This window comes from Cervus canadensis, chromosome 18, assembly GCF_019320065.1.
Source record: "Cervus canadensis isolate Bull #8, Minnesota chromosome 18, ASM1932006v1, whole genome shotgun sequence".
Taxonomy (NCBI): Eukaryota; Metazoa; Chordata; class Mammalia; order Artiodactyla; family Cervidae; genus Cervus; species Cervus canadensis.
Window position 1 is genome coordinate 6869759 of NC_057403.1, and position 21837 is coordinate 6891595.

Here is a 21837-nt window from a genome sequence, read left to right on the forward strand (position 1 = left end):
CAAAAAATTAAAAACAGAATTGCCATATGATCCAGCAATTTCACTTCGGGGTATTTACTCAAAGAAAACAAAAACAATAAGTTGATAATATATATGCACACCAATGTTCACTGCAGCATTATTTGCAGTAGTCAAGATATGAGAGCAGCCTAATGGTCCATTGATAGATGAGTGAATATATAATATACATATAATATTACTCAGAAATAAAAAATGAAATCTTGCCATTTTTGACAACTTGGATGAATCTACAGCATATTAAGGAGGGCTTCCCTGGTGGCTCAGAGGGTAAAGAATCTGCCTGCAATGCAGGAGACTCAGGTTTGATCCCTAAGTCAGGAAGATCCCCTGGAGAAGGGCATGTCAATTCAGTCTAGTATTCTTGCCTGGAGAATCCCATGGACAGAGGAGCCTGGTGGGTGATGATCCATAGGACTGCAAAGAGTCGGACATGACTGAAGTGACTTAGCACACATGCATTCAGGGCATATTATGCTAAGTGGAATAAGTCAGGTACAGAAATACGACTACCACATGATCCTGTACATGGAATCTAAAAAAGAAAGCATACAAACAAAACAAAATGAAAACGGACTCACAGAAAACAAGTGGGTGGTTGCTGGCGGGGAGGAAGTGGTGGTGATGAGGCCAAACAGGCAAAGGAGATCAAGAAGTGCAAACCACCACTTAGAAACACAGTGAGCCGTAAGGATGCAGCAGACAACATAAGGAATATGGTCAGCAAACCACCACTTAGAAACACAGTAAGCCGTAAGGATGCAGCAGGCAACATAAGGAATGTGGTCAGCAAACCACCACTTAGAAACACAGTAAGCCGTAAGGATGCAGCAGACAACATAAGGAATATGGTCAGCAAACCACCACTTAGAAACACAGTAAGCCGTAAGGATGCAGCAGGCAACATAAGGAATGTGGTCAGCAAACCACCACTTAGAAACACAGTGAGCCGTAAGGATGCAGCAGACAACATAAGGAATATGGTCAGCAAACCACCACTTAGAAACACTGTAAGCCATAAGGATGCAGCAGGCAACATAAGGAATGTGGTCAGCAAACCACCACTTAGAAACACAGTGAGCCGTAAGGATGCAGCAGACAACATAAGGAATATGGTCAGCAAACCACCACTTAGAAACACAGTGAGCCGTAAGGATGCAGCAGACAACATAAGGAATATGGTCAGCAAACCACCACTTAGAAACACAGTAAGCCATAAGGATGCAACAGACAACATAAGGAATATGGTCAGCAAACCACCACTTAGAAACACTGTAAGCCATAAGGATGCAACAGACAACATAAGGAATGTGGTCAATGAGATCGTAATAACTTTGTGTTGGGACAAGTGGTTACTAGACTTACCGTGGTGATCAATTCATAATGTATGCAAATGTCAAATCACTATGTAGTACACCTGAAACTAATACAATATTGTACATCAATGTTATTTCAATAAAAATTAAAGAGCCCTTAAAATATTGACCCAACATGCAAATAACTGCCATCAAGAAAAAGACTAGTATTACTTAAAGAAATACAAGACCATGTCATCAACCACATAAAATTGACAATGTCCAGCAATCAGTGAAAAATTACTAGACATAAAGAAGTAGGAACATATGACACTTAATGAAAGAAAAATTACTCAATGATTCAGGGTTAGACATGACAGAGGAAACAGATCTAGCAGACAGATACATTAAAGCATTTATTACAAATATGATCCATATACTCAAGGACATAAAGGAAAACATTAACACAATAAAAGAGAAATATGAGATTAAAAACTAAGGAAATGAACCTCTGGCGATGAAAATAAATGATCTGAGGTAAGAATTTCGCTGAATGAGACTAAGAGCTGATTCAACATTGTGGAAGAATAATCAGTAAACTTGAAGATATAGAACAGATCCTATTCAAACTGAAGAGTATAGAGAAAAAAGACTAGAAATGGTGAACAGATGCTCAGGGCCGATAGTGTGATAGTATTGGGCAATACCACATATGTAAACTTGGAGATGCAGAGGAGAATAGGAGAATAGAGACAGGAAGACTAGAAATATATACATATACATATATATATAAAAGACTAGAAATACATATATATAATAAAAATATATATGTAAACATTGACTTCAATTTCACAAATTTGATCACAAGTATAAAATTTCAGATTCAAGATACTTAACACACTCCAAGTAGGATAATCTCTGTCTCCTTCTCACTCACACACACATACATACACATTTACACATCAAGGCACATATTAATTTAATTATTTAATTTATTTTTAAACCATGACTCATGGCTTGTGGGATCTTAGTTCCCCAACTAGGGATTGAACCCATGCTCTTGGCAATGAAAGTGGGGAGTCCTAACCACTGGACAGCCAGATGATTCCCTTAATCAAATTTTTTAAACCCAGTGAAAAAGAGAAAATGTTAAAACCAGCCAGAGAAAGATATAAACTACAAAGAAAGATGAAAGTAACAGAATTCTCATAAGAAACTAAGCAAGCCAAAATAATTTGAACAACAGAAAAGAGGAAAATTTAACCTAGAATTCCTAATACAATAAAAGTACCTTTCCAAAACTGACGTAAATGAAAACTTTTCCAGGCAAACAATGGCTGAAAAAATTCATTACCAACACACCTACACTAAAAAAATATAGGAAAAGACTTTCAGGTAAAAGGAAAATGATACTATAGAGAAAATACTTGGTTTTTGTTTAGTTGCTAAATCGTGTCTGATTCTTTTGTGATCCCATGAACTGTAGCCCGCCAGGCTCCTCTGTCCATGGGGATTCTTCAGGCAAGAATACTGGAGTGGGTTGCCATTTCCTTCTCCAGAGCCTCTTCCTGACCCAGGAATTGAACCCACATCTCCTGCATCGGCAGGCGGATTCTTTTCCACTGAGCCAGCTGGGAAGCCCAGAGGAACTATGTTCTTGTCTTAAATTCCAAATAAATCTGAGAAACGAGGCAGGGTTATCTTAAAGCGAAAGGGCAGCTTTGTCGTTCACAAGGTTCGCAAACCAGGGATAAGAAGCCTTTGGCTGTAACCAAAAGTATGTTCCTTGGAGGTGAAGGGGTGAGGGACTTCGAAAAACACAAACCACAGAAGCAACAGGAGGGGACTTGCCAAAAGAGACTGGATGGACCAGTCTGGATGGCCCTGGCAGACGGACCCCAAGTTCTTGCTGGCTGACCTGTAGTTTCCGATGACGGCTGTCATCAGAGCATGTCCTGAGCGGTTTCTCAAGTGGGAATCTTAGCACAAGCAGAAATTCTTACAGTTTTTGTTTGTGGTTTTTCTAAGAACACAGTGTACGTGACTGAACCCTATGTCTGTCATGACTGCCTGGCTCCAGTTTATTTGGGGTCCCTGGGAGCCACAGTGGGTCCATTTTCCATGTTCCCTCCACAGGGAAAGCCTCTAATGTTTACTCCTCCTTGTGTCAAAGTCTTAGTGGCTCAATCCTGTCCAACTGTTTGCGACCCCATGGACTGTAGCCCGCCAGGCTCCTCTGTCCATGGCACTCTCCAGGCAAAAATACTGCAGTGGGTTGCTATTCTCTTCTCCAGGGGACCTGCCTGGCCCAGGAATTGAACCCACGTCTCCTGCGTCTCCTGTATTGGCAGGCGGATTCCTTACCACTGAGCCACCTGGGAAGCCCCCTTAGGGGATGTTGTTTTTCCAATAAAAGAATGAAGAGCAACTGAAATGATTCACATATATGCCTAAACATAAAATAGTTAATTTTTCTAATTAAAAAAAAAATCTCCTTTGGGACTTCCTTCATGGGCCAGTGGTTAAGAGTTCACCCTCCAATGCATGGGGTGTGGGTTGGATCCCTGGTCAGTAAGCTGAGATCTCACTTGCCTTACGGCCAAAAATCAGAAAATAGGAACAAGGGGGCTTCCCTGGTGGCTACGTGGTAAAGAACCTGTCTGCCAATGCAGGAGACCCTGGTTCAATCCTTGGATTGGGAAGATCCCCTGGAGGAGGGAATGGCTACCCACTCCAGTATTCTTGCCTGGGAAATCCCATGGACAGAGGAGCCTGGTGGGCTACGGCCCATGTGATTGCAAAGAGTTGGACATGACTGAGCAACTACATTTTTGCACATTATATTTTTACAGGTTGCATTATGTGCATATCAAAACCACTCCAAGGTAAGCACACAGAAGAAAAACTATTACATGTGGCACAGTTCAATTTTGTAATAAGAACATCTGTTTCCTCCTTGCCCTCCCAACCTTTCCTGTAGAATGATCAGGAAGACACTTGGAGACCAGATGTGATGAGATGTTATTCCTGGGTAGGACTTGGGCCAGGTCTTCTAGCGCCTCCTTGTCCACAGACTTCTGGAGCACCCCCAGGAAGGACCAGGCTTAGTCACACCTCCTAGCCCTACTCCCCTGTGTCCTTCTGAACCCGTAAGGGAAACACAGATCAGAAATAAGAGGTCAGTTTGTTGGTTTCTTCACCAAATGTGTTGGAGTCAGTTTCACGGACGGTTTGCTCTGGAAAGGACAAGACAGAAGGCCACAGGAGGGGTCCCTTCCCCCCTCCCCCCAATGCAGGGACACCTTGAAAGTGCTTCTCACCTGGTGTAGTAGATCCAGAAGAGGCCACAGGTAAGGAGGGAACCAGCCCCCACCAGGGCCCCCCTCAGCAGGGTGAGGACCAGGGGCCAGGAGCCATGACTCTCTCCAAAGTCTTGGGGGCAGAAAGAGGAGACACCTGCAGGAGGAAGGCAGAGGCGAGGTGTGAGTTCACACCTTAGCCCCGCTTATGGCCCCAGCTCCGAAAGACAGCATCCGGACGTCCCTGGTGGTTCGGTGGTTAGGAATCCGCCTGCCAATACAGGGGACACCCATTCCATTCCTGGTTTGGGAAGATCCCACTTGCTGCAAAGCAACTACGCCCGTGTGCCACAACTACTGCGCCCAAGCGCCTAGAGCCTGTGCTCCGCAACTAGAGAACCCACCGCAATAAGAGGCCCGAACAAAGCAACCAGAGAAAGATCTTACGCAGCAGTGAAAACCCAGCGCAGCCAGAAAGCAAAGAACTGGGGGATTGTTGCTTATACTCACCCAGTACCACTAGGTCTAAGGACACGCGGTCGGAGCCGCTCGGGTGCTGAGCTTTGCAGGTGACCACTCCTCCATCCCCTAAGACCACCTGGGGCAGCTCTAGGACCGCAGGATCCAAAGGCTGGGAGGGGCTCAAGGTCGGGCTCCCCCGGGCCCAGCTTACATTGGCGGGGGGGTTGCTGTCGACGACACAGACCAGGCGCAGGGACTGACCCTCCCGGACTCGCAGGGAGGTGGCATTGCCCAGGATCTCGGGGACTGGGGACTCAGAGAGAGCAGGAAGGGCAGGGCTGAGAGGCCCTCCCCCTCACCCCCGCCCTTCCTCCCAGATATAGGACAGTGGCTCTGAGATTTCATCACCGGCAAGGGCAAGTAGGGGTGAGGTCGGGGCGGGGGAAGGAGAGGCAATTCAGTGAACCCAGGACACAAGGATAGATGTTAGAAGAAGAGTTGGCTGTATCTCAACCTGGGAGATAATATCCCAGGAGGTGGCCTCTGATGTGTGAGCATGTGCCGGGCATGGACACTTGTGGGTCTGGCCACATGTAGGCCTGCACACAGGTGATGAAGGAGAAGGGGGACACAGAGGGAAGGAGGAGGGTCAGCTCTGGGCCTGCAGACACCCCTCTGTGGCCCCAATTATGGCAGGCTGGACAAGGCTCAGCTGGAGGCTGACAGGCCAGAGGGGAGGCTGCTCCAAGTCCAGGTGAGAGAGAGAATGCAGGCCTGAGCTGAGGCTGTGGTCGTGGAGGTGGAGGAAGGGAGGACATGAGGCATTTTCAGGAAGTTAAGCTTGCAAACTAAGTCTTGGGGGAGGGTTGAGTGAGACACAGTCCAAAGGAATTTCTGAGATGCAGACTCTGATTACTCAGATCGGAGGGTCCCGACCAAGAGGAAGTGGAGGACACTCAGGACAGAGATTTGTGAGGGCCTTCAGTGCGGAGGCTAGAAAACTCCAGGGTGAATGAACTTGACCTTGCCCTCCTGAAGAAATGGGCAGGAAGCTGGTATTAGCGTGTGTTAGTCACCCAGTCATGTCTGACTCTTTGAAACTCCATGGACTGTAGCCCGCCAGGCTCCTCTGCCCATGCAAGTCTCCAGGTGAGAATACTGGAGTGGGTAGCCACTCTCTTCTCCAGAGGATCTTCCTGACCCAGGGATCGAACCTTGGTCTCCTGTATTGCAGGTGGATTCTTTACCATCTGAGCCACCACGGAAGACCAGGAGCCTGGTACCCAGCTTGGGAACTCAGTCTGCTCCGGGGAGGTGGAGATGGCACAGTCAGGAAGAGACAGAGAATCAGGGAAAGGATGGCATGGCAAAGTGAGGGGTGAGGAGAGGTGGGAAGAGAGGGAACAAGGGGAGATGACAGTGAATAGTCACCTAGGAGTCCACAGTGGCCCCAGAGAGAGTCCTGCCAAGGGACAGAGTGGGGGGCAGGGGAGGGGAGACATAGGAGCCAAGAGGGGTGAGTGGTCAGGGGCCTGATTCTGTTCAGTCTTCACAGCATCCCCCCATCTGACCTCCATGCTGCCCAGGGACCTCACACCTGTGCTGTTTTCCCAGAAGACCCGAATATCCAGGTTCTGTGGGGCGTCTGGAAGAAAAAGGAATAAAAATCCTGCTGCATTGTAATGAGGGGTCAGGAGTAAGGGGTGAGGCAGAAGTCTCCGTGTCTTCATCCCAGCTTTTCTCCAAGAGGAGTCCCCGAGTTTCCCACCAAGAACCCTGCCTCTCCCTCCCCTGGGGGAGGACCACATCCGGGACCCAGGCTCTTGGGCCCCCACTCACAGGACACATTGAGCCTGATGGTCACCTCTGTGCTCACACCAGCTCCGGGGAAGGTTACGCGACACATGAGGTTGGTGCCGTGGTCCTGAGGCCTCGGGGTGAGGATGAGCACTGAGGAGTGGGGACTCTCAGGGTGCAGGGAGGTGAGGGCGACCCCGGTCCAGGAGAAGGTGGGGGGCGTCCCCCTGTCACAGGCCCATGGCACTGCACAGGTGAAGTTGGTGGGGCGGCCGGATGCTAGGGTCCCCTGGACGTGGATGTCAGGTGTGTCTGCCAGAGCTGGATAGAGCAGACCCAGGACTGGAGCGGGGACCCCTGTGTGCCCCTCAGAGCATCTGTTCCCCAGCATCCTGTATCCCTGGGTCCCCCCTCCCCAGGATGAGAAGACAGGGTTCCCCTCCCACCCTGCCCTGGGGACCCTCAGGACTCCTGTATGTGTGTCCTCCCCTTGACCCCATCCTTACCCATCACACGAACGGAGAGCAGATTCAATGCATAACTATATCTCACAGTAGGCCCTCTCTCCAACCTAAAGATGTATGTCCCCGTGTCCCTCCTCTGAGCATCTCTGATGTCCAGGGAGCAGTTGTAGGCCCGGGGGTCTCCAACGAGGAGGAATCGGCCCTGGGCCTCACTGACCACCGCATGTTCTGGGTTGTTTGTGGCCACTGCCAGAACTCCATGGGAATCTACCCTTTTCTGGAACCAGTAGCCGTGAGCTGGGCCAGAGTCGTTCCAGCCTTCCCGGGGATAGGTGACGGAGCAGGGCAAGTGGACACACAGGCCCTCCTGCACTGACATGGACGGCTGCACGTCCAGCCAGTATCTCGGATTCTGAGCCAGGGACCCTGCGGGGAATCGAGGGTCAGCCGAGCCCCGCCCCGCCCACCCCCGCCCCGCCGTCCACTCACCCGCCCACAGCAGCGGCAGCAGCAGCAGCAGCGGCAGCATGTCTGAGCAGGAGGGTGTCTGGGCGTCCTGTGTGTGAAAAGAGAAGGGGAAGGCGAGAGGGAGGTAGGGCTGTGGGGAGACCCGTGGGAAGCCGGGGAGGAGCACGAGACTCTGTTCACAGAAGAGGAACTTCTCCTCCTCCTCCTCCTCCACAAACAGCGGACAGGACACCCCTGGGCCCAGAGACCCAGAGACCTGCCCAGAGAGGAGCAGACACGCAGGGGACCCCTGTCCTGACCCCCATCTGGGGCTCATCCCTCCAGCACCAGAGCTTGGACCTGTGAGGACTCTGAGGGCTGGGACTCAGGCGGCCTCCTAAGGTTCTCCCATCCGAGCTCCGCTGTCTACACCAGGGCCCTGCTCAACTCTTCTCTGGACCCAGAGAGTCACAGCCTCACGGAGACCCTCGGGTGGTCATTCCTGCGAGATGTCAGGCTCTTTATGGTCTGTGGGAGCGTCTGGAGCAGAAGACAAGAAGGGACTCCTGAGTGGAGTGGAGGCAGCAGCCCACCACCCATTCACGCATCCCCCCACTGGTGAGCATCTCTGGGTGGTGACCTGAAGGCCAGAAGGGATCCGACTCACCTGGTCCCCGCCCGAGAGATGCCCCCCGCCCGGGGCCCTCACTTCCTCCCCAGACACACAGAGCTGCCGGCTCTAGAGCTTTGTCGCTTGTGAGACTGCCATGAGTCCTGGCAGCATGCTGGGGTTTTTTTAAGTGAGTATGATTTCTCTCACTCCAATAAAAAACTAACTCTTTTCCGACAGAGAAGCTTGAAACTGTCAACAACAAATCCTTATTCCTCTTTGTCCCATCTCCTGGCCTCCCCAGTTCTAGTTTTCTGTCTTTAGGAAATTGACACCTTTGGTACCTCGTAGATGTGGAATAATATACCATTTGGCTTTCTGTGACTGGGTTATTGAAGGTACCATAATGTCCCTAGAGTTCATCCACCTGGTGGCATGTGTCAGAGATTCCCTCCTGGATTTCCCTGGTGGCTCAGTGGTTTAGAATCCGCCTGACAATGCAGGGGACATGGGTTCGATCCTCGGCCAGGAAGCATCCTACATGCTGGAAAGCACCTAAGCCCGTGCCACACAATTACCTGCCTGCCTGCCCTGGAAACTGGGCCACACAAGGACAAAAGCTACAACAATGAGAAATCCATACACCACAACCAGACTGAAACCCTAGCCGGCTGCAACCAGACAAAGCCACGTGCAGCAACAAAGACCCAGCAGAGGTAGAAATGAATAGACAGTCCTTCCTTTTCCAGGCCGAATAATTGCCCATGGTTTTGTTGATCTGTTCATCGGCTGAGGGGCACTTGGATTGCTTCCGTTGTCTGGCTGTTGTGAACACACTACCAGAAACACGAGTGTGCTAATGTCTCCAAGAGTCCATCCTCTCAATCTCCTTGGAGATAGTCAGAGGTGGAATGGCTGGATCATGCTAATAATATATTTAATTTCCGAGGAAGTACCATTATCTTACCATCTCACTGACTTGCTGCCCCCCTGACTTAACCGCGGCTGTGATCAACTTACACTAACTATATGTTTGAAGGTGTTTATCTTGGACCCCTCTCCTGATCTCTAGACATTCCTGTCCAGCTCTCTCCCTGGCATCACAGTTGCATACCTAAGGGCTTCGCAGGAAAAACACGGCATTTCAAAGTCCTACTCTCTGAAGCCCTCCACGTAACACAACTCCATCTACCCAATTGTTCAGGAGAAACATTTCAACATCATCTTAGCTCCTCTTTTTCCCTCACTTACCACCTCCACTAAAAAATTTCAGGTACTTCCCTGGTGGTGCAGTGGCTAAACTCCCTGATCCCTAGACTGGGGGTCTGGGTTCGATACCCCAGTCAGGGAGCTAGATCCCACGGGCTACAACTAAGAGTCACATGCCGTCCCTGAAGATCCCACATGCAACTAAGACCTGGCTGGGCAAATATATAAATAAAGATTTTTAAAGAGAAAAGAAATTGGATCACAATTGATCTAAATATACACTCCCTGTCTACATGATCTCCCTGGGCCATCGAAGCATTACTTCCTGCCTGGGGTGCCCAGCACTCTTGCCACAGCTCTTTCTTGCTGTCCTGGATCTTTCTGGGGTCTCCTGGTGGTTCAGAAAGTAAAGAATCCACTTGCAATGCAGGAGACCTGGGTTCGCTCCCTGGGTGGGGGAGATCCCCTGGAGAAGGGAGCGGCACCCCGCTCCAGTATTCTTGCCTGGAGATTCCTTATGGACAGAGGGGCATGGCAGGCTACAGTCCACGGGGTCAAACAGAGCTGGACACGACTGAGAGGCTAACACTTTAGGGCTGATTCTGTTGTAACAGCCATTGGGATTCTGCTCCTTTCCTTGTGTGATTTTCCTCCAAACATGTCAGCAGCTGATGTGGACTAATTTTATTTTTCATATATTTTTAAAAGTTTTGGTCCACATAATGACAGCCCGTGATGACAGAAGTGCTCCTCATTCCCTTTATTTCAGTAAAATATTCATAGAATAAAAATTATTTTTAAGACTGCATAGGGGACACTTTGGGGAATCCCAGGTAGCTCAGTGGTAAAGAATCTGCCTGCCAAGCAGGAGACTTGGGTTCGATCTCTGGGTCAGGAAGATCCCCTGGAGGAGGGCATGGCAACCCACTGCAGTATTCTTTTTTTTTTTTAGCAGCATTTTATTTATTTATTTTTTCCATGTATTTTTATTAGTTGGAGGCTAATTACTTTACAATATTGTAGTGGTCTTTACCATACATTGACATCAATCAGCCATGGACCCACATGTATTCCCCATCCCGATCCCCCCTCCCACCTCCCTCTCCACCCGATCCCCCTGGGTCCTCCCAGTGCACCAGCCCCGAGCACCCGTCTCATGCATCCAACCTGGGCTGGTGATCCGTTTCACCCTTGATAATATACATGTTTCAATGCTATTCTCTCTAAACATCCCACCTTCGCCTCCTCCCACAGAGTCCAAAAGTCTGTTCTGTACATCTGTGTCTCTTTTTCTGTTTTGCATATAGGGTTATCGTTACCATCTTTCTAAATTCCATATGTATATGCTAATATACTGTATTGGTCTTTATCTTTCTGGCTTACTTCACTCTGTATGATGGGCTCCAGTTTTATCCATCTCATTAGAACTGATTCAAATGAATTCTTTTTAATGGCTGAGTAATATTCCATGGTGTATATGTACCACAGCTTCTTTATCCATTTGTCTGCTGATGGGCATCTAGGTTGCTTCCATGTCCTGGCTGTTATAAACAGTGCTTCGATGAACATTGGGGTGCACGTGTCTCTTTCAGATCTGGTTTCCTCAGTGTGTATGCCCAGAAGAGGGATTGCTGGGTCATATGGCAGTTCTATTTCCAGTTTTTTAAGAAATCTCCACACTGTTTTCCATAGTGGCTGTACTAGTTTGCATTCCCACCAACAGTGTAAGAGGGTTCCCTTTTCTCCACACCTTCTCCAGCATTTATTGCTTGTAGACTTTTGGATAGCAGCCATCCTGACTGGCTGTAATGGTACCTCATTGTGGTTTTGATTTGCATTTCTCTGATAATGAGTGATGTTGAGCATCTTTTCATGTGTTTGTTAGCCATCTGTATGTCTTCTTTGGAGAAATGTCTGTTTAGTTCTTTGGCCCATTTTTTGATTGGGTCATTTATTTTTCTGGAATTGAGCTGCAGGAGTTGCTTGTATATTTTTGAGATTAATCCTTTGTCTGTTTCTTCATTTGCTATTATTTTCTCCCAATCTGAGGGCTGTCTTTTCACCTTACTTATAGTTTCCTTTGTAGTGCAAAAGCTTTTAAGTTTCATTAGGTCCCATTTTTAGTTTGCTTTTATTTCCAATATTCTGGGAGGTGGGTCATAGAGGATCCTGCTGTGATTTATGTCGGAGAGTGTTTTGCCTATGTTCTCCTCTAGGAGTTTTATAGTTTCTGGTCTTACATTTAGATCTTAATCCATTTTGAGTTTATTTTTGTGTATGGTGTTAGAAAGTGTTTTTTAGTTTCATTCTTTTACAAGTGGTTGACCAGTTTTCCCAGCACCACTTGTTAAAGAGGTTGTCTTTTTTCCATTGTATATTCTTGCCTCCTTTGTCGAAGATAAGGTGTCCATAGGTTCGTGGATTTATCTCTGGGCTTTCTATTCTGTTCCATTGATCTATATTTCTGTCTTTGTGCCAGTACCATACTGTCTTGATGACTGTGGCTTTGTAGTATAGTCTGAAGTCAGGCAGGTTGATTCCTCCAGTTCCATTCTTCTTTCTCAAGATTACTTTGGCTATTCAAGGTTTTTTGTATTTCCATGCAAATTGTGAAATTATTTGTTCTAGTTCTGTGAAAAATACCGTTGGTAGCTTGATAGGGATTGCATTGAATCTATAGATTGCTTTGGGTATTATGGTCATTTTGACAATATTGATTCTTCCAATCCATGGACACAGTATATTTCTCCATCTGTTTGTGTCCTCTTTGATTTATTTATCAGTGTTTTATAGTTTTCTATGTATAGGTCTTTTGCTTCTTTAGGTAGATATACTCTTAAGTATTTTATTGTTTTTCTTGCAATGGTGAATGGTATTGTTTCCTTAACTTCTCTTTCTGTTTTCTCATTGTTAGTGTATGGGAATGCAAGGGATTTCTGTGTGTTAATTTTATATCCTGCAACTTTACTATATTCATTGATTAGCTCTAGTAATTTTCTGGTAGAGTCTTTAGGGTTTTCTATGTAGAGGATCATGTCATCTGCAAACAGAGAGAGTTTCACTTCTTCTTTTCCTATCTGGATTCCTTTTACTTCTTTTTCTGCTCTGATTGCTGTGGACAAAACTTCCAACACTATGTTGAATAGTAGTGGTGAGAGTGGGCACCCTTGTCTTGTTCCTGATTTCAGGGGAAATGCTTTCAATTTTTCACCATTGAGGGTGATGCTTGCTGTGGGTTTGTCATATATAGCTTTTATTATGTTGAGGTATGTTCCTTCTATTCCTGCTTTTTGGAGAGTTTTAATCATAAATGATGTTGAATTTTGTCAAAGGCTTTCTCTGCATCTATTGAGATAATCATATGGTTTTTATCTTTCAATTTGTTAATGTGGTGTATTACATTGATTGATTTGCGGATATTAAAAAAATCCTTGCATTCCTGGGATAAAGCCCACTTGGTCATGTGTATGATTTTTTTAATATGTTGTTGGATTCTGTTTGCTAGAATTTTGTTAAGGATTTTTGCATCTATGTTCATCAGTGATATTGGCCTGTAGTTTTTCTTTTTTGTGGCATCTTTGTCTGGTTTTGGAATTAAGGTGATGGTGGCCTCATAGAATGAGTTTGGAAGTTTACCTTCTGCAATTTTCTGGAAGAGTTTGAGTAAGATAGGTGTTAGCTCTTCTCTAAATTTTTGGTAGAATTCAGCTGTGAATCCATCTGGTCCTGGGCTTTTGTTTGCTGGAAGATTTCTGATTACAGTTTCGATTTCTTTGCTTGTGATGGTTCTGTTAAGGTCCCCACTGCAGTATTCTTGCCTGGAGAATCCCATGGACAGAGGAGCCTGGCAGCTACAGTCCATGGTGTTGAAGAAAATGGACATGACTCAGTAACTAAACAATAACATGTTACACCTGAGTGGCAGTAAGAACATCACCATGTTAGTGCAACCATCATCACTGTCGATTTCCAGAATGCTTTCATCATCCGAAACAGAAACTCTGGGTGGAGCGTCAGCAGGGAAGAGCCGGCCAGGACTTTGAATCCAGCCTGCAGTGTGGGCCCCTCTGTCCCCTGCGTGGGGAGGAAACACAGCGGCTCCGACTGTGCGGGAAGTGGACGGAACCATCTCTGGTGAGTCCTCTGACCCGAGGGCCGTGTTTCCCAGCGAGAGGAAGCAGGAGGTGGGTGGGTTCAGTGACTCAGGGAAGAGATGAGGCTGCTGGAAGGACCAGGTCAGGACCGGGAGGAGATGGGCTTCAAGATGAGCTGTGCTTAGGAGGAAGGTCGGGGAGCGTTTAGTGATTTGTTGGATCCGTAGAAGGGGTGAAGGTTAAATAAAGGACATTGTGCTCCTCCAACCAAGCCCCAACCCCCTCACCCAGCCCCACCTTCTAACAGTTCTCACACCCCTGCAGCTTCTGGCCTAAGTGATGAGGGCTGCCTTGTCATCAGTGTGACAGGGAACCCAGTAGAGAAAAGAGTTTGTGGAGGGAAATGGCAGCTGAGTTTTGGCCGCCCCGAGTGTAGCAATCCCAGGAGCCATCCTGGCGGAGGTGTGCACTGGGATGTTGGGCGGTGAGGTGCCCCATCACTCACCTGAGGGGTTAAAGGTGGATTTCTTTTGCCTCTGACACGCCCCCTGCCGGTCTGGCTGACGTCTTTGTGCAGCACCTCACTCTGCAGGACAGACCAGGCTCTTGCAGTCTTTTCAGATTGGGATTCAACGGGGATGCGGATTCACCCAGCCCCCAGCCGTGGTTCAAGGCCAGGAGGGGTGGCCGTGGGACAGGGCGGTTGTCCCCACATACCTCCTGGAGCACGGCAGGGACCTCCATCCTGACATTGGGCGGGGGTGAGGCCGGTCCCCAAGCGGAATCCTCAGGTGCCCCTGCCCATCCTCCTTCCCCTCAGCCTCCTGCCCTCCCCTCAGCCTCCTCCCCCGGGGCAGTGCTCACAGGAGGCCCAGGAGACAGAGGAGGAGGAGGAGCAGGGTCTTGACAGCCGCTTCCCAGATGGCCACCAGGACCGCGTCTGCCGGGCGCGCGGACCGCCCTGCGGGAGAGTGGACGAGGCCCGGGTCACCCGCTGGTCCTCGGCCTCATCCTCCAGCTCCCTGGTGGACTGCCGACCCTGGCCTTCCAGGCTCCCGGGACCCCACGTGCCCGCCTCCCCCACCCCGCCACCTGCTGGTCCAGCAGTTGTCGTCGGGAGCACTCAGGGCCTGCGGGCGGGGGTGGGCCCCCGCGGGCAGCCCCTGGACACTCACTCTGCAGCGAGACCCTCAGAGAGACGTGCTGGGAACCCAGGGCGTGCTGAGCTCGGCAGGTGAACTCCCCTTCGTCTCCCATGAGCACCCGCGGCAGCTCCAGCACTTCCGGGTGGCTGGGTGGCGAGGCGCTCAGGGTCAGGCTCCCCCGGGCCCAGCTGATCCTGGCAGGGGGGTTGCTGTCGACGACGCAGACCAGGCGCAGGGACTGGCCCTCCCGGACTGAAAGAGAGGATCCGTTCTCCTGGGCTTTGGATGCTAGAGAAAAGGAGACCGAGGGTCAGAGAGACCCAGAGACTGGGAGGAAGAGGAAGATGTACCTGGAGGAGGGCTGAGAGGGAGCGGCCCACAGACACTGGGAGAACCAAAGACTCTGTGAGAGGGATCCAGAGAGAGCGCGTGAGCGTGGTCACTACTGTGTGCTCAGTCTGGGCGCCAAGGGGCTCTGCCTCATGGATCCAGCCCCCACGAAGCAAGCAGGGAGGCTCTTGGCCTACACAGGACACCCGTAAGTGCTGTCAGCCCTGCCGTTAATTCCATGTGCCCTTCGCTTAGAACCCACATTGACCCTGAAACCTCTTGTCCCTTATTCATGGTTTCACTTGACGCCAATTTACTGATTTAACAAGCTGCCTCCAAGGAGGCTCAGGCTTCCCTGGTGGCTCAGCGGTAAAGAACCCACCAGGTAAAGAACCAGTACAGGAGATGTGGGTTCAATCCCTGGGTCGGGAAGATCCCCTGGAGGAGGAAATGGCAACCCACTCAAGTATTCTTTCCTGGAGAATCCCATGAACAGTGGAGCCTGGTGGGCTAAAGTCCATGCGGTCACAAAAGAGTTAAGACATGACTTAGTGATAGCAGCTACACAACAAGGAGGCTCACTCTTAGAAACAGTCTGGTGAGGAGCTCGGGCCCAGGGACAGGGGCTCACAACACCATATATTACTTATTGTGGCAGTGACGCTGGGTGGCAGGAGCCCCTGAGTAAGGCAATGTGAATGCTACTGTCAGGTCCAGGAGGGCTTCCTGGAGAAGGCAGCATGTGCAGTCAAGTGTGAAAGGAAAGCAGGGATGGCAAGATGATGATGAAGGGTTGGAAGGGCATTAAAGGAAGGAGGAACAGAGCTTGCAAAGATGACCAAAGCCTGTGCATATCGGGGAAAAGCACATAGACTTGCAAGGCTGGAGGGAAGGGGTTAGGGTGGGTGTGTGGGGGGGCCTTCAGAAATGAGGCCACAGGACAAATAGTGGCATTTGTTTTTTTAAACTCAAAGTAGGAGAAGCAAATGTGATTGATAAATGTAGCTGTGGGTATGCATACATGCTAAGTTGCTTCAGTCGTGTCCAACTCTTTGAGACTCTATGGACTAGCCAACCAGGTTCTTCTGTTTGTGGGATTCTCCAGGCAAGAATACTGGAGTGGGTTGCCATACTCTTCTCCAGGGGTCTTCCCAATCCAGGGCTTGAACCCAGGTCTCCCACATTGCAGGCAGATTCCTTACCATCTGAACCACTAGGGAAGCCCAAGAATACTGGAGTGAGTAGCCTATCCATCTAAGCACTGTAAAAATCACTGCGTGTGTATGCTCAGTCGCTCAGTCATGTTTGACTCTTCGCGATCCCAGGGACTATAGCCTGCCAGGTTCCTCTGTCCATGGAGATACTCAAGGCAAGAATACTGGAGTGGGTTGGCATGCCCTCCTCCAGGGCTTCTTCCCAACCCAGGGATCGAACCCAGGTCTTCCACATTGCAGGTGGATTCTGAGCCACCAGGGAAGCCCACTATATTCAATATCCCATGATAAAGCACAATGGAAAGAACATAAAAGAATATTACAATAGTTACAAGATTACTAGTGCAGTGTTTCAGTTGGTAGAATAAAACAAACACCACAATTTCCCACTGATGCACAAGAACTCAGAATCCATCTATGAGCTGGAGTACTCTACAGTCCTGAAGAAGAATAGGGATGTCTGAACTACTGCTATCAAAGGATGCCTGAGATGCTTTGGGCAAGCAAACCAAGGCTCAGAGCAGCTCATGGACACAGGTGACTTTCCACAAGGGGACTGGGCATCTGAGGACAGACTCTGATGAACATTTTGAATTTCTGATCATGTGAAATACATATGACAAACCTAGACAGCATATTAAAAAGCGGAGACATCACTTTGCCAACAAAGGTCCATATAGTCAAAGCTATGGTTTCTCCACTAGTCATGTACAGATGTGAGTTGGACCATAAAGAAGGCTGAGCACTGAAGAATTGATGCTTTCGAACTGTGGTGCTAGAGAAGACTCTTGAGAATCCTTTGGACTGCAAGGAGATCAAATCAGTCAATCCTAAAGGAAAGCAACCCTGAATATTCATTGGAAGGACTGATGCTGAAGCAGAAGCTCAAATACTTCAGCCACCTGATGCGAAGAGCAAATTCAATGGAAAAGACCTGAGAATGACTGAAGGCAGGAGGAGAAGGGGGTGACAGAGGATGAGATGGTTAGATGGCATCACTGACTCAATAGACATGAGTTTGCGAAAACTCCAGGAGATAGTGAAGGACAGGGAAGCCTGACGTGCTACAGTTCATGGGGTCGCAAAGAGTTGGACACAACTGAGCGCCTGAACAACAATACATAACCTGTCAAAATAGATGTAAATTACAAACTATTGGGAGAGGAGTTCCCTGGTGGTCCAGCAGTGAAGAATCCACCTGCCAATGCAGGAAACGTGAGTTTGATACCTGGTCCGGGGGGATCCCACATGCTGCAGGGCAACTAAGCCCGTGTGCTACAACTACTGATCCTGTGCTCTAGAGCCCGGGAGCCGCAACTCCTGAGCTCACGTACCGCAACTACTGCAGCCTACACACCTAGAATCAGTGCTCTGCAACAAGAGAAGCCACCACAGTGAGAAGCCCTACACCAAAAGCAGAGAGTAGCCCCTGCTCGCCACAAGTAGAGAAAAGCCTGTGCAGCAACGAAGACCCAGTGCAGCCAAAAATAAAATTTAAAATGTAAAACTATTTAAATAAAAAATTTTTTTTAATGTACAACTATTGGGAGAAAATAAACAGCAGAGCTGGAGGAGTCAGGTCGTGGATGGTGAGGCGCTTTGAGGGGTGGACTTTGCCCTGGGGATGTCGCCCTGCTCTTGGGGAGCAGAAGAGGAAGTGGACAAGTCCCAGGGGAGTGAGGGGCCGGTGGGGACAGCTGGCAGAGTGGCCATGGGGGCAGAGGAGGGGCAGGGACCACTGGGCTCACCCACTGGGGGGCTTTGGTCACTGGGGTGGGTCCAGAGTGAGGCAGGGACCAGCAGAGCCCAGCCCAGCCCTGAGCTGGAAGCAGCCTTGCCCCTGACAGCCCGGGGCGGGGGGCCCTCCTTCATACCTGTGCTGTTTCCTTGGAAGACAGTCACAGTCAAGTTCTGTGGTGGGTCTGGGACAGAGAGACATGGTGGATCCACGTCAATGGTGAGGCCTTGGTGGACATGGGCCCAGTGTCCCCAGGAGCTGCAGAAATTGGGAAAGGGTGGGGGGGCGGGCGCCCTTCTGACCCCCTCCCAGCCTGCATTCCAGAATCTGATGTCTGAGGCCCTGGTGCCCCCTTCCCCTCTGCCCTCCGGACCCCATCAGGGACCCAGGCATCCTGGCCCAGCTCTCACAGGACACGTTGAGGCGGACGACCCTTGTTGTGGTCACTTCAGCTCCAGGCAAGGTCACCTGACAAGTGAGCATGGTGCCGTGGTCCTGGGGCCGTGGAATGAGAGTGAGCACCGAGGAGAGGGCTGTTGTGAGAACATGGGAAGAGACGGTGGCCCCCTTCCAGGAGAAGATGGGGGGCGTGCCCTGCTTACAGGCCCAGGGCACAACGCAGGTCAGATTCCCGGGGTGGCCGGACACCAGGGTCCCCGAAATGAGGATGTCAGGTGTGTGGTTGAGGGCTGGTGAGAAGAGGGGGGAGACAGGGGATCGGGAGGAGGGTTTGAGGTGCAGCCCCCAGAGAAGCCTCAGGCTTCGGTCCAGCCTCTCCCCCTGGGCCGCCACTTTACCCCAGACCCCCTCCCAGGAGGGGCTCCCATCCCAGCCCTGCCCTGGGACCCTCCCTGCGACCTCTCCTGGACTTCCCCCCACAGCCCGCCTTACCTGTCACATGCAAGGAGAGCTGGTTAGACCTGTAATTGTTTTCCACACTTCCTCGTTCCATCCGAAAAAAGTAGGAACCGCTGTCCCTCCTCCTGGCGTCTCTGATCTCCAAGGAGCAGTTGTAGGCCCGGGTGTCCCCGAGGAGATAGAATCGCCCCTGGGTCTCCTCCTGCACTTCTCGGTCTGGGTTGTTTGTAGCCACGGGAGCATCCTTGGATGTTGCAGCCCCTTCCCGAAACCAGTAGCCCAGAGTTGAGGTAAAGATGCCCCAGACATTCCAGGGGTAGGAGAAGGAGCAGGGCACGTGGACGCACAGGCCCTCCTCCACCGTCACCAGCTCCGGCAGCTGCAGCTTGTAATTCTCCCCAGGCCCCATCTGGCCCCTGGCTGCCTCCCTCCGCCAGAGCAGGGCCACCAGCAGCGGCAGTAGCAGCATGTCTGTGGTTGGCAGTGGCAGATTGCCTCAGGGCAAGCCTCTTTCTCAAGGTTCCTTTCGCAGGAAATGGAGTGAAAGTTGCGAGATCTAGAGGAGGCAACAGCAGGAAGACGAGGATGAGGTCAGAAGGAACCTCTGTCAGAAGAGGAACTTCACGCCAGAGAACGTTGGCAGAGGAAGAGACCTGAGGAATCCACCACCCACCCACCACCTCATGTCCATTCCTGGGGACGCTGGGCCAAGGAAGGTGAGAGACTTGCACAGATTCACATCCCATGCTGGGCCAGAGCCCCACCTCCTGCCTCTCTGTCAATGCCCTTTCCCTCGGGGGTCATTTTCTGCAAAGCGACGAAGAGTCCCTTCTGGCCAGATCCCCTGAGTCACAGCTAGTAGGTGTTTGTGAAGATCGGTCCAGCCAGGGTGGGACCTGAGGACATGGGAGGTGGGGGGCGAGGAGGTCCACTGTCCACCCTCCCTCAGTGCCCACGTAGTGAGGTCACACACCCCCGAGGCACCGTCCAGTGGAGACACAGTAAGTGTCCCAGCATTCAGAGCTCCCTGTGAAGAGGAACTGTAATTCTGTGAATGTTTGTTTTATGTATTTTGAGGCTCCATTTGTAGATGCATACGTGTTTAGAATTTTATATTTGAGGGGGACAGTGAATTAAACCTTTGCTCTTTATGAAGTGCTCCTTCTTAATGCCATTGGCATCAAAAACTCACCCAGGCAATTCCCTGGTGGTCCAGTGGTTAGGATTATCACTGCCCAGGGCTAGGGTTCAAATCCCTGGGTGGGAAATTAAGATCCCTGCAAGCTGCACCGCATGGCTAAAACAAAACAAACGAACAACGACAACAGCGAAAAACCTTCTCCAGCTCACGTTAGGATAACGACATCAGCGTTTCATGCTTAGTACTTGCACCATGTATCTTCTGACATCTCATTTCAAACTTTCTGAATCCTTAAGTTCTAGCCATGTTTCTTGTCAATATGGGGAGACAGATTTCCTTCATTTGTCCTGTCCTTCATTCCTCTGAAAGCACAGCGATGTATGGTGGAGAGAGCAAGGTGAGCATGACACACCAAGACTTTCTCCTCACCCTCCGGCAGGGAGCTGGCCGGGGCATCGGGAAACTGGAAAACTAGGGTTGGCAGGAGGGGTGTGACCAGGAGCCTCAGGGTGGGCGGTCACCAGAAGTAAGTAGGAGAATGTGCTTAACTCAGAATGTCTATAATATGGTGAACACTCGAAGGCAGCTGTTATTTTTTTGTGGGTTGGGGATGTAGGGTTACCCCAGTTGCCCTCATGGCCTCCGTGACTGGTTGCCACACAGCCCTTTCCCCTTTTCCCAGAGTTACTTCCTCTCACTGGTCCAGTACATGACAGGCTCTGCCCTGCGTCTCCGGCTTTGCTCATGCAAAACCCCTCTGCTGGGGGGCTTTGGTGCTCAGGACACAAAGAATTAGGATGACCAGACTGGGAACCATCTACCACTGGGAACCATCAGGATTTGCTGGGCGAGAGTCTTGCTCCTGAATATGGGGAAGAATGTTTCTCTTGTGAATCTTGTGGGTGGGAAGTGATGGGAAAGTAGGACAGGCATTGGAGAGGAGGCTCATTAAATGGGCTTATTGTCGGTTTTCATAATGTCTTACGACATTCCCATTGTTTGCTTTCTTTATTTTTGAGACATGTTGCTTTGTCTTCTCTTGAGTTTATAATGCACAATCCTTTCCTTAGATACCGAGTCTTTTTATCCCCTCTGCCATTTTCCAAGATGCTTCTCTATTCCCTTCTCCCCAAGCCACCTGTACTCCTTTCCATGAACTGCTCTTCTTAACTACAATGAAAAGAGTGAAAATAGAATGAAAGACATCTCATTCAATCCTCACGAAAGTATGCTGGGTCTGAAGAACACACTAAAGCATTCCTCTTCAATACTGAAAGTATCTGTGGTCCCCTTTCTAGGGCCTGGGACTTTGTAACACCAAGGGCACCTACAAATAAGAGGATTGTGTAAAATCGTGTTAAGCTCCTTCCCAGCTCTTATGACCTATGATGCAATATATTCCATGCACAATTTAGAATCCAACGCATCAAGTTCTACCAAAGCTCTCACTCAGAATTTGAGATTGCACTGAATTTATCCATCTGATCTCCTAGCAATATTGAGTCTTCCAATCCATGAACATGGTACATAGCTCCATTTATTTAGGTCTTCTTTCATTTCTTTAAGCAATATTTTAATGTGCTCACTATACAGGACTTACATACATTTCAATTCATTTTACATTTCATGTAACTGTAAACTGCATCTTTAAAAAATATTCAATTTCTAATTGCCTTTGGCCAATACATAGAATTACAAAGGAACTTTGCAATTTGA

General features: G+C 49.5%; 2 protein-coding genes across 8 annotated transcripts; both read right to left on the reverse strand.

The window, feature by feature from the left end:
* Positions 1-982: 982 nt before the first annotated feature.
* LOC122420643 (myeloid cell surface antigen CD33-like) lies at positions 983-8537 on the reverse strand. 3 transcript variants are annotated; one of them, XM_043436021.1, is made up of 7 exons: positions 8450-8537; positions 7825-8322; positions 7378-7761; positions 6914-7192; positions 5123-6719; positions 4634-4769; positions 983-1441 (listed from the first exon to the last, which is right to left on the reverse strand). In XM_043436021.1, exons 2-5 carry the CDS (start codon positions 8117-8119, stop codon positions 6502-6504), a joined length of 1176 nt encoding a protein of 391 aa, XP_043291956.1. In that variant the 5' UTR covers positions 8120-8322; positions 8450-8537; the 3' UTR covers positions 983-1441; positions 4634-4769; positions 5123-6501. The 3 variants fall into 3 exon arrangements, with proteins under 3 accessions (XP_043291956.1, XP_043291957.1, XP_043291955.1); XM_043436022.1 differs by lacking the exon at positions 983-1441 and adding an exon at positions 4138-4454 and having other exon boundaries at positions 6914-7024; XM_043436020.1 differs by lacking the exon at positions 983-1441 and adding an exon at positions 4138-4454.
* A 4756-nt stretch (positions 8538-13293) lies between these two features.
* On the reverse strand, positions 13294-19526 carry LOC122420642 (sialic acid-binding Ig-like lectin 8). Of its 5 annotated transcripts, none has more exons than XM_043436019.1 (7): positions 19014-19526; positions 18725-18811; positions 18259-18306; positions 14871-15128; positions 14560-14656; positions 14201-14308; positions 13294-13870 (listed from the first exon to the last, which is right to left on the reverse strand). In XM_043436019.1, exons 1-6 carry the CDS (start codon positions 19447-19449, stop codon positions 14209-14211), a joined length of 1026 nt encoding a protein of 341 aa, XP_043291954.1. In that variant the 5' UTR covers positions 19450-19526; the 3' UTR covers positions 13294-13870; positions 14201-14208. The 5 variants fall into 5 exon arrangements, with proteins under 5 accessions (XP_043291954.1, XP_043291952.1, XP_043291953.1 ...); XM_043436017.1 differs by having other exon boundaries at positions 14201-14281; positions 18533-18811; XM_043436018.1 differs by having other exon boundaries at positions 13294-13875; positions 14201-14281; positions 18533-18811.
* Between the last annotated feature and the right edge of the window lie 2311 nt (positions 19527-21837).